This window comes from Falco biarmicus, chromosome Z (assembly GCF_023638135.1).
Source record: "Falco biarmicus isolate bFalBia1 chromosome Z, bFalBia1.pri, whole genome shotgun sequence".
NCBI classification, from domain to species: Eukaryota; Metazoa; Chordata; class Aves; order Falconiformes; family Falconidae; genus Falco; species Falco biarmicus.
The window spans coordinates 61,010,438-61,023,205 of NC_079311.1; the positions used below are offsets into that span (position 1 = coordinate 61,010,438).

General features: G+C 43.2%; 1 protein-coding gene and 1 long non-coding RNA gene across 2 annotated transcripts in view; both read right to left on the bottom strand.

Annotated features, from left to right (window-relative positions):
* LOC130143158 (uncharacterized) overlaps positions 1–12,768 on the bottom strand; it is a 121,287-nt gene that overhangs the window by 61,785 nt on the left and 46,734 nt on the right. The gene's annotated exons all lie outside the window — the stretch shown is intronic.
* SERINC5 (serine incorporator 5) overlaps positions 4,088–12,768 on the bottom strand; it is a 44,427-nt gene continuing 35,746 nt past the window's right edge. The window contains exons 10-12 of the mRNA XM_056325804.1: positions 11,856–11,895; positions 11,044–11,191; positions 4,088–10,734 (exon numbers count right to left, since the gene is read on the bottom strand). Of these exons, the coding sequence (XP_056181779.1) occupies positions 10,587–10,734; positions 11,044–11,191; positions 11,856–11,895 (336 nt within the window). The 3' untranslated portion in view covers positions 4,088–10,586. The remainder of the gene's footprint in view (positions 10,735–11,043; positions 11,192–11,855; positions 11,896–12,768) is intronic.

Genomic DNA, 12,768 nt, shown 5'->3' on the forward strand with positions numbered 1-12,768 from the left:
GAGAAAATAATACTAACTTTCACATATACAAAGCCAGGCTTTGACCTGTGGTCCCCACTTAGAGCCAAGCTCCCTCAGCAGGTACTGCAATCTTATGAAAATAAATCACCAAGTTAGAAGCTCAAAACACTGCATTAAGCATTAGTAATTAAGCCTTAGTAAACATTAAGAAAGGTCTAGAACACAAAAGCCAAAAAAAAATAAAATTGTATTACAATGCACTCTGTAATTTGAAGTATAGAAAGGTGTTGGATACCATGTGCATTTCTACAGCGTTCTTTTTCAAAATGGAGCTATGAAAGGAAGGGAGGACAGACTACAAGGACAGTTGAAGAGAAGGATATTGCAGCCTATAGGAGAATTACTTTAAAAAGGACAATTGGAAACAGTACTTCAGCCTGGGGCGAGCGCGAGGGAGGAAATACACAGAGGGGGAATACAGTGCGGGTTTTAAAAATCAGAAGTAGCCCTGAGAAAATGAACAGCCATGGCTCTTTCCCAGCACAATACAGGGGAAATGCTGAGTGAAATTATCAGGTGGGAGTATCAAAATAAAAAAAAGTGGTTTCCTGTTCTCAGTACAATAAAAATGGTATACGTTGCTATCAAAGGCTTGGGCTACAGGAAGAGTTTTCACTGCAGGCCTGTGCACCATTGCTCAGGCTTCTGGGAGCAGCACAGCCCTGGGAACTGTCTCACGAGGGATCCCAGAGTTCTACAGCGAAGGGCATGATGCTGGAGTGTTTCTCTGGCATGGTGCTTCATCATGAAAGATCCTCCAGTGCCCGTGCTTTCCCCTTAGCTTCACCAAATCCAACTTCACTCACTGGGTCTTCAACAGAGGATTGAAAGGCTAGCTACTTTGGAGCAACACAGTGGGTATTGTCAAATTACGCTTAAAAGATGAGAAAAAACATCTTTTTCTAGCTGAACATAGGCTGTAGCTGCAGTATTGTTTATTCATGAATGAGAACACAGAGCATAAAGCAGATATACGTCTTCCTTATGTATTTGTGTTTCACTGGGTGGAGCCCCTTCTCCCCTTCCCCAGGCCCATATCCTCTGTGAATGGTTTGGGCACAACCTGGGCAGAAGGCAGGTACTTGTACCACACACACCCCCATCCCCACCATGGGTGCCCTGCAGCTGGGGCCCACACTACATGCATTTTGCAGAGGTGGTCCCCTCATGGTGGATGCAACAGGCCTGGCCCACCCTGACCTGCCTGCAGCATGTCCGGGTCAGGGCACCACAGCACACATCAGCTCCATCAGGAAGCATGATGGCAGCTGGCCTCCGAGTCCCTGCTGGTCTTCCACCCACCCCCACCCTCCACCCCCACCCCCGAGCCCTCCCACCTGCGCTGGGGGCTCTTCTCTTGCTGCAGTGGCTGGGAGGGAGCACCCTGGCCATTTGCCACACCAGCCTACCACCCTTGAGCTTGCCAATTTCCAGGCTCTCTTCCAGTCTACACCACGGCCATTGGCCACTGGAGGCTGGGAGATGAGACACCTGGCTCTCGTGCTGTCAGAGGTGAAGCTGGAGCTTCCAACCTGGACAAGAATCATACTGGCCTGCTCAGCTGGTAGCCACAGAAACCAGCCACAGCTCAGCCAGCTGGAACTTTTCCTTTGTTTCAGAAGGTGCTGTCGAGACCTTACAACAGGACACTGGCACTCACTATGCCTGTTGTGTCGACACACCAGTTGCTGAGTAGCCTGCAAGTTCAGGAACAGCAAAGTCCAGCAACAGCAAAGTCCAGCTGTAACCTCCTGCCCCTCACACTCCTGTCACAGACCACGCAGTCCCTGCGTACAAGTTTAAACAAGCTCCTCTTGCACCACCGCTGTTGTGCAAAGCAGACGTAGCTCCTGGCAAGTACAGATGCTGGACTCCCACACTCTTAAACCCAATGTGTTGTTTTCTCTGGCCCCCACAGCCTGTGCAGTGGGGCTGCACTCAGCTGGAGCAGCAGCTGCAGCTACTTGGGAGTTCAGAGCCCTGGGGCTCCTGCACCAGGGTCTAAGGTCTCACCAAAGGTTAACTCTTTGCTGTGTGCTGCAAACACCACAACAAACACGCTTGAAATGCTTATGTTCCCTGAAGACCATCTCCTGGCTGGAAACGCCAGGAAGGAACATCCTGCCAAGATGCTGCAGGGTGGGCTGAAGGCAGGGTGGGCTGAAGGCAGGGGTGGGCAGGCCACTGGGAGGCCGCTGCGCAAATGTGGCTGGTCAGCTCTTGCAGACCTTGCACCACTTGGGAACTGCTTTAGCCTCGCACCTCAGTCAAAACATACAGCCCCCCAGCTACGCACACCAGAGCTGCAGAGAACTGCAGCTGCCGTCCAACCCTTAGCAACTTGGTCAGCAGTTTCTCATAACCACAAGGAACCCACGTGCGGGAAAATTGCTTGGAGGGGGGAAATTACAGAAAACTGGGACCTAATAGAAGCTGTAGTATTACAACTTTTTAGAGGAAAACGCAGTTGCCACTTTTGGACAGCACAGCCTGCTATCCTGGGGGAGCAGTGGAGGTGGAGCAGAGTAGGGACACCGTGGCCAGGCTCTGCTGTGCTCCCTGCAGGACTGGGAACTTGGTGGTACCACACAGCTGGTAAGCTGCACAACGGCTGTCAAACGGAAAATATATAAGATGATGCCTGTTGTTGGGCCAACAACTGTGGTGAAACTATTCTCCTTAGATGAACCTTGCTCATTGTAATCTTGCTATAATACTAACACACATCTCCACCCCAAAGTTACCCACCTCCAAGGCACAGCCACCCCTCACCGAGCATGCGCTTTCTATTTCTTATCAACTATGTCTTTAAATGAGAGTGAGAGAAGTTTACACCAATCAATAACGAAAGAATGTACGACTGGAGTCACTCAAGCTCCACCGGAGAGTGAAGTATGAAATGTGAATGAATGAGGGGAGGACATGGAAGACTCCATTGTAACTTCCGGGATCAGTTGACAGGCTGAACCTGCCTTTTCCCCCACAGGGACACCTATTGGGTTAGAACTTTTACTTATGCATGCTAAATAACTAACTCATTCTAGTTGTCATTGGTATAGTTTGGCTGTGTATCAATTCAAGCTTGTTTTTGCAAACAGTCCCTATTACTGGCAATCACAAATCTTGTCATGACTTTATAACAAAGAGTGTCATTCCATAAACTGTTAATGGGCATCAGCAGTTGCCGGCAGCAGGTAACACATTTAAACAAGGAGGGAAGACCAGTCGAGGGGTCCCCCTGATGTTGGTGTGTTTCCCTGAACAAGGCAGTCGAGTCGCCCTCCAGTCCAGCAGGGCTGTTCAAGTGAGGGGTCCCTGTAATGGGATGCTGACAGACTGGTTGGGCACAAGGGTCTTGGCTTTCCTGCGGCACTAAGACAGATGAAACACCTGGGGTCGAGAGGATTTTCACACACGCACACACCAGCCCCCCTTTCACGTGACACCATGCCCTGGTGTGGGTCTGGTCAGCTCCACGGCACGGGTACAGCCAGTACCAGCTGGCAGTGCTGAAATGGGACTCTACAACTGCCTTAATATGGATGGCGAGAAGCAAGGGACCCATGGAGAGGCAGAACTTTCCCTTGTGCGGACCTAGCTGTCAAGTTCAGCAGCAGTCCATCCTACCATAAGGGCAAATGAGAAAAAAACCAAACAAACCAAAAAACAAAACCAAAAAAACAAAAACAGAGTTCCTTGCTTCAAACAACTGCACAGGCTCCAGTGCTATACTTGGCCTGGAAAATACTGTGTTTGCACCAGGAGAAGTATCCGACGTATCTCAGAGAGCTGGATTGTATAGAGCAGACACCACGAAGAAATCTGTGCAACCTGCCAGCTTCCAAGATCATGCTCTGAAGGGATACAAAAATAACATGGACAGCAAGGCCATGTAATATTCTATAGGCCAACAATTTTTTTGTTAAACATCCAAATACAGTGAACAAAAAAGATCAACCTATTTATTTTACTAGCTCAGTAACTGCTTAGATTGTGTATTTATATATTTTTAAAGTTTCTCCTGGAACGAATTGAGTGTTCAACTTTAATTTATCACAACAATTCATTTCAAATGTAAGAAAAATTTTATTGGTCCATTAAACATTAAATCTATAACAATACATTCACTCAGTATACAAAAGGAAGTGTCCATAAAATCCATTAACATGCTTTAAAAAGGCAAAGCTGTTGACTATTTTACAATGAAGATGTTACAGTTCTGAAATCTTTACTAATCCTTAAAAGTCAAAGTGTTACAGTTACTACAGATCACAACACTCACAGAAAATGTTAAATAAACTAGCAAACCTCCACTTCACTGGGCTACAGCTTAATAAAATAAAACCACACACACACACCAAAAAGTTCCCTTGAGATATGAAGAACCTTGAAAAAGACTACTAAAAACCCCCTCACCATTAAGAAAATGTGTTTACATTTTGACTACTTTGCATCCAGCTTTCAAACATGGCATATACAAGACTGACCACCACTCACTGGTGGAAACAAAAAGCAGACAGTGAACCCGTATGTCCCTAGTAAGTATCTTCTTAGCTTGTATATGACAAGTTGAACTATTTTCTCTGAAAATCAATTCTCTTCGCTTTAAACCTGCTTGGATGTCCACAAACACCTAAGCACCTGGACATGTATCGGTAAGAGGAAAAATAAAGCTACAGTATGTGTAACTAGATAGTATATCCCCATTGCTTTCCAAAATTCTTCTTGGCTTTGCACTGAGGCTTCTTTGGCAGAAGCATGGTTGCAGTGCTGCACCCTGCAGCTCTGGTGAGCAAAAGCCCTGGAAGCTTTAAGCTGCTGGAGTGGTTCCAAAACTGACAACTGTGGCTTGAAGAAGTTTGTGCAAATGGCTGTACACTATGGCACTGGGAGCTCTGGGAGACTGGCAAACAGGCAGAAGACAATATGGCTTATATCTGAAATAAATTCCAACTTTTAAAAAATAACATTATTTTTAACAGGTTGGAATGAGTTGAAACGGGGCTTGAGTTAAAAAACACAAAACAAAACTGGACTTAAGGCCTATTTGAAACCTACAGAGTTTCTTCAGGCATCAGAAAGCAGCCATCATGCCAGTCTCCTGAAGTTTCTACTTCAAACCCTCTGCAGTGTGTCTGCATCCCCGTCCTGGGGCACCTGGGCATTCTGCCTCAGGATGTTGAAAATGCAGACATACCAGTTCCCGAGCTATGTATCCTGCCAAGAGTACAAAAAGCCAAAGCTTTCTAAGCACTTCACCCCTGGCATTCCCTTGTACAGTCATGTGAAACAGTTCAAACTACTGTTTACAAAATTGAAAACACAAAGTAAAATGTCATAGTGCTGATTGTGTTTTCGTCCCAAAAGAACTTTTAGGCCACTTCAGAAAACAAGCAGCTTTCACAGAGGAAAAGTGATCCATATAATAAACTATGATCCTTGACTTTGCTTCAACACTGCAGGTTGTCCTGCTATAAAAAGGAAAGGATCAACAAGACCTGGCAAAGAAGTCTTCGCTAGTTTTTAGCACCAAAGACATCCCACTTGATAGGGGTCAGAATGGAAGTGAAGCAATGCCTTTAAAAAACAAATCCAAGGAGGAAAAAGGCAAATGAAATGAGGAGGTACAGCCTGCAAGCAAAAGCCATTGCTTCTAAAGACCAGAAGGAAAGATGAGAGCAAAATTTTAGCTGCAGGTAATCTTGCTCATCTAGGCACACAGGTACAGTCTCATGATATTTTGCTTCATCAACTCATTTAGGAGGAAAGCCTAAAGGTTTATAGCATAAAATCTTTATAGCATGTTTTCAAAGCAGTCAGTGGATTATTTTGTTACCAATACATTCAGAGATGCCCATGATACTGTGGGCTGCTAGCCAAAGTTCAACCAGCACTATTTTGAGTGTCCAAATTTTCCTGATGCATTGGTCAAAACCAGAGAACTGTTAAAAACCAGCTTTTTTGCAAGTGCAACAGTTGCTTCACTCATAGCAATGTTCTAGCCCATAAAAAGCTGCACCAGGGGCTGATGAAGCAGTTATACATGCACAGTTTACAATTTCAAAGCGCTTCTAGATTTGGTGCTAAACACAAAGGTGCTAAAACACAAAATAAATAAATAAATAGACATGCAGTGTTTATGATTCTGTGAGGGGATAAGCCCTCCCTCTGGACTATGCATATGCTAGCAACACTGAATTACCCGTTTCAGACACAAGTGGCCCAACCTACTACAAGCTTTTTGAGCCTCATGGAAATGCTTGAAGTACAAAGCTAAGAGTATCACAAAAATGTAATTAACTCTGATGTGTGTGAACACAGTGGAGTTCCTTGCTTGGCATCCATCTGCAAGGGCTGCCTACGTGCTTTGAGGAACTAGGTGGTAAACAGCAAACAAGCATATCCATCTGCTTTCCACACATTCTTAATAAGGTTTTATGGTTTCATTTGTTAGTCCAGCTGTTTGGATTCAGAGGCTTGCTGTCCGAGTCCATCCCATTGATTTTACCCCAAACAATAACAAGTAATGACTGCAGCTCTCAGTTCCCTTCATGAGAAAAACTAAAATTATTCTAGTCTCGGACAGCAGTGCAGCAGTGAGGTTCCAAATAACCTTCCTTACAATAGCAAATTTGAAAGAGTAGGAAAAGGCCAATAAAACTGTCTCATCTTCTCAGCAGCACTAACTTCTGCCAACACGGTCTGTTCCTCCAAGATGTTCCTCCATTAAACAACTCAAATTCAAGTTTAATTAGAGGAAACTTCGTACAGGACGTGTTCTCTAGCCTTCCTGTCTTTGTAACAACAGCTTCCTTACTTCACACAGGCCAAAAATACTAGAAGCCAGAAAGACTGCACCGTTCACATTCAGGAACAATTTCAATGAACAATCATGGCACAAGGCAGGACAGACACTGAACAGCTAACTGCCTCAAGCAGAACAGCTGCCCACCTGCATGTGCTTTTAGGTATGTGTCAAGAAAGTTAACTGTTTACAATTTAAATGTAAGTGTAGGCAACAACTACTCAATTACTCACAAAAGCATCAGGCTCTCGGTGAGTTTTCCCAGTTCATCTTCCACTGTACAGCAGTATCCGAATCAGTCTCATCCCCAGAGGTCTGTCAAGCACAGACTATTTCATCGTCCACATGCACCATGGGTCTGACTGTCTTGTACACGCTGGCATAAGGTACAAGGCAGCATCACCCAGTCACAGGCTCAGTTCAGGTTTTCCAGTTCCAGTGCCACCTGAATTACCAGCTATCACAGCAGTAGGTACTGAAGGCACTTTAAAAGGTTTTAAAACCCCGTTTGTGTGAACTGTTTGGAATTTATGAACTGGGCATTTGACTCCTTCAACCACAGCCAAGGATTTTATTAAGTGGTTGCACATGGAAGTTCACAGTACGGATTTCGCAGCAAACATTCAGGCTGCAACATTTGCTGGGCCAGCAGGAAGCCGCGCCTCACTGCGGAACTAGAGACTTTGCACACCCAGCTGCCACCAGTTACTGCTTCCTTAGAGAAGTCTGGAGATCCACAGTTGGACCTGGGGCCACAGCATGGACATGCAGGTCCTCAAAGTTATTTTTGGGGTCTTTTCGCACAAAATTTGCTCAGAAGCAGACAAAGCAGTCTAGTTGGGTGCTCCCCCATTCCCTCCCTATGTATACCCTCACACCTAGATTCTGAAGGTCAATAGCTGGTGGAAAGGATGAAGGAACAACTCAGCGAGGCATGTGCTCTGTAAAAAGAACAGACTCATGCCTCGCTGTGGACTTTCCTCCTACAACCCTGTTTCCTTTGTGCAAAATCTATTTCCTTAAATACAAACTACAAAAAAATGAGCACAAGGAGGTGCAGGAAGTCCTTATGCAGGCAGATACTCCCTACATAAAATTAGTGTTTTTGTAAACACGTAAGAACATACATTGGCCAAGATATGTATGAAGATCATCCACATTTGCGACTGGGATCCCTGCTGTCAGAACCACAGAACAGTTACATTCCCTGCATTACGCTTGACGTAGCGCATGCTCTCCTCTGTAGAGCTCCTTGCCCAGTGTTCTGTTATAAAAAACATTGCTACTTTTTAAAAAAACACGCTTGGTTTCTCATAGTACAACACACATTGCACTAGAAGGCAACTCCTGCAAGCCTCTGTACTTTAGGGAACGGCATTCGTCAAGGGAGGAACAACAGCCTGGACCATCAGCTGCAGTTCACAGCTCTAGCACTGGATCGTGACTGCTTCTCAGAACAGCTGCTATGGTGGGACAACCAACTGTCAGACTAAATGTTAGTCATCATTGCAAAGCCCATAGGCTCTCACCTTAGGGATGGGACAGATAAAGGCTTCTGCATTGCAAATGCATTAACAAATGCCTTTTTCAGCTGCAGAAGAATCTGCACAGCTGGACTCCAAACGCAGAGACATACCGATGAGCCACCACGCTAGCAGAGCTCTTGGTGAGATCAGAAACCTCCCAGCAGAAGCAGAAGGAAATAAAACACCTGCCTCCCTCTCCAAAGCTATCTGTTGCTTTTCTAACTCAAAGCTAAGTCTCAACTGCTTTTTTCCCCCTGAAGTGCAAACAAGGAGAAGAGCAGCAAGTCACCTCTGGACAGACTTCTCCTTCCCTCAGATCTCATGACAGATGTATTTTGAGGCTCTTAAGCACTGGGGTAGGTGGTACAAGTATACAGGACTGCACACCTGTAGATTTCGTTTGAGGTAAGAGTGCATATGGTTGGGAAGATTGCACCCCCAGCAAGCTCCAAGCCAGACAGGAGCCCTAGGATACCATAGCAACAGGGCAGCTAATAGCAGTAATGAAATCAAGAGCAGAATTGAGATCTGTTACATTAGTATTACTCACCAGGTGTCCATTAGCCATCAATTATTGCAACAGAGCAAATGCATGCAAATATTTTGGCCACCTCATGGGCTTCTAGTTGTGCTTTTCTTTGTTTTGCAGAAAGCATTGGGTGAAGCTATAAGGGTCAATCATATTTCAAAAAAAACAACTGCTAAATCAGTTGTTTTGTTTATTTCATGCATATTTCACATTGTGTGTGTGTACACATGTATATGTAAGGAGAGAAGACAAAACTTCTGGTACTAGCACAAGTCATAAATCCATGCCACTGGAATGTAGGTAACTACAGTGGGTTCAACCTTATTCAGCACTTATGGCATCTGAGTTGTTGTTCTACCACCAAATCATCTGCTTAAAGCGAATAAAAGTGACATGGTTCTGACACGATATTGTCAAGTCAGTCATTTGTACTAAGGCAGCTGCTGTTACATGTGTCTTCTTGTCTTTGTTTTTTCTGCCTGCTTAGCCCACTGCTTGGAACAGTTCTCCAAAATAAGTTTAGTCTCCATTAATGGATTGGTTGGCTAAGTCTCATCCCAACAGCAAAACTAACATCAACAGAGGAGTATAAAAATATAGCAGTTAGAAAGGATACTTTCCAACCAACACACAGGCAGAAAAGGAAGATGATGCACTAGAGTCCTTTCCTGACCATCAATGCATTTAAAATATTATAGTAAGTAATGGAAACTGAAGATCCTGTGAGATGTTCAGACAAAAGTTGAAACAGTAGGGTAGAAAAGTACATGAGCATTCCACTTTCAAATTTAACAGCAATAGGCAGTGCTCCTGTCACTCGCATTTTCTCAACAGCAAACATTCTGAATAAGGAATGTACCATATCTTAGATCCCTGTGCAGTACACACAATTTTCAGTTTAAATGAGGTGGCAAAGCAAAGCTGAACAAAATTCTGAGTTTAAGAATTTGTGTGTAGAATTGCCCTTCTGTTAACAACTGGACCAGAAGTGAATTGCATAAAATATTCAGGTGCCTTTTAAAGTTATAATAGAATAAATACTCTATTATCATTGGTACATTCCTTTCTCAATCTAGGTATACAATAACTTAATATATTTAATATTTAGATAAATGATTTTTAGTGGATGCTTTGGCAGTCAAATTCTTACATATTCTCTATTTCTACAGAAGTATTTAGTTATGTTTTCTGAAAAAATATCTGGATGCTACTTAGAAGAATTCTCTGCTGTACAAAACAGCAGTCCAAATCATCACTGCAAACTGTAAAAGACACAGTTAATAAAAAGAGTATAAAAAGGAATGCATATTTGCTAGAAGATATCCAGCATTCACAGGAAGGAAGAAGATACACCTGCACTATGATCTTTTCTTTTCTTGATTATGAAGCCAGAGAAAGATTGTCAGTTATTTGAAAAGCATTTCACTTATTCCAGTTTATGCAACAACTGTGTTTGCTACACTCCACACCTAAGTTACAAAATTTTGGAACAGATTTGTTCCTTTGGGCAATGCTTGCTCATGATGACTTAAAAAATTTAAAAAAGTCTTCAATCATTTGTTTAGTCTGACTAAAAGTTTACTAACTGATACATTATGATAACTGGGCAATAGGTGTTTCCTCTTTACAAAATGACTGTTGTATTTTATTTGTAACAAAAAAAAAAAAAAGAAAAGAGAAAAACACGGAAGGCCCTTCTGAATGTTCACACTGAGAACTCTCTGGATGGACAACAGAGTGGAGCAATAAGAGTCCACAAGTACAGACAGACACAAACCCAGCAGGAGACCATCTTAATCCAGAAGATGGACCAGGTTCCGGTGAAGAATTTTTCCATCTGAGCACTTTCATAACTGTTAAGAGGAAAGAAAAGAAAAGAAAAAAAGAAACAATAAACTCACTATTCATATCTCAGACTACAGTACCCTCTGTTTTTCCAAGTGGGTAACAGACTTCAGCTAGGTTAACCCAGACATGAAGCAGAGGACAGCAGCCCTTTACAGAGCAAGATCTTGCTCAAGAACTGCCAGCGAAAGACCTGAAACGTCTCTTCCAGCTTCTTACTTAAGGAGAAGACACAGCAATGACAGAAGTTCCTGTCCACATCTCCCCTCTCAATGCAGAGAGGCATTAATTTCTCAGCTTTAAAGACAGACACTTACTGGAACCAGTGAGTTACTGTCATCATCACGTAGAGCGAAGCCAAGAAGAAAACGAAGTGGAAGTAGGCGTAACTGTATACTGTGCCTTTCTTCTCATCGTAAATCACAGTCTGACCTCCCCTTTTTTCAACATGCTCTTCAGCATCACCTGTAAGAGACAGGAAACAACAAAGCTTTTGCAGATTTATTAAGAACTGAAAACAGCAGCTGGCATCACCAAGAGCACAGCAAAAAGTCTACAGGGTGATTTAGGAAAGCAACACTTGAACACTTCCTTGCCCTCAGGGCATGGGTCTAAGCCTTTGGTAAGGAAAATCAGATTGCCACGGAAATCCTGCCTTGTATCAGTTTCCTGGCCTACTGGCTAGTTTTTGAGCATTTGGGCCATTTAAATTGCTCTACCTGTAAAATATTCCTCCCACAAGTTCCAGCTAATAACCCCAACCGTACCAGGTCCGCAAACAGGACACTCCCTTCCTAACTCACTCCTGGACTGCAGTCCCTGCAAAGCCACTGAGACAAAAATCCAGCAGTCACACCCACAAGCATGCAAAGAGCAGAGATTACTCTGTGTATGTTGCAGTAATGAAATGTTCTTTAAGGAATCATTAACTAGCCTGTTGTTTTAAAATGGTATTGTTACATCCCCTGCCTTTTTCCCTAACCTAACTCTGAGCACTTCAGCTGCTTCAGTTTGATATGCTACAGAACAAGGATACAAGCAGCTTGCATGTGGAGTTGTGTCCTTACTCTCTTGGCTTTAATCTGAAAGCCACTAGTGAGATAAATTGTGCAGTGAAAACGTTAATTACCATCTCCATCAGGCACACAGCAAAAGCAGCAACGAGCTACCTGTGGAACAGACAACAGGAAGGGTTAGAGTCTGTGCTACAGCAAAGGAGCAGAACAGCTGGTGAAGGAAGGGCTGTTATGTCTATGTTACAGACACTGATTTAGAAAAGTCTAGTTTATTTCCAACCAGCACAAAACTCAAATTAGGATATGCCAGGTAGCTCATAACAGCAGTTTCTAAGCTTTGGAAAAACCTACTCAGTAAGATTTGGAGCAAATAAACCATTCTTTGAGATTCACTCTACCCAGTTTACATAACTCAAGGTCAAACACAGGTGCAAAGAATTATGACGATGCTGGAAAAGCTACAGTAAAGCAGTTGCACATTAGTAGTTCAGAGGGGACTTACCTCTTCAGACTTGCATCTGAGGGCTTTTTAAATAAAAAATTTCTCTACTGAAATAAAAGTGTAAGGAATTTTTAAAACCTTGCTGTACGGGTAGGAAATCACAACTGCACAAGCTAAGTCAGAAATGTACTTTGTAAGATTTTTCTAAAATGGAGCCAGAATGAATACAAGTAGAAAGAGTAAAAGCAGAAAACTGGTCTTACTGCTTCATTTAAATGAAGATCTTATCTTTTTTTAACTGATGGAAAAAGGAAGGCTGAAATTGACACTTTGTACTGAGGGGTAATATAAATGGGAAAAGGGTGCTGACTATCCAATAAATATATCAGTGCATTTTCTGTATCAGACCACAGTACGAGCCAGCACTTTCTGTAGTGCATCACCAATATTATCTGTTCTGATAAAATCCTCTTCTGGAAGTTATTTTGGTTGTGGTCTGATGAAGACAGCGAACCCTGTCAGGAAAATTCCCTTCCCTAACTACTATATCAATCAGTCTTTACTGTACGGAAGTATATTAACTT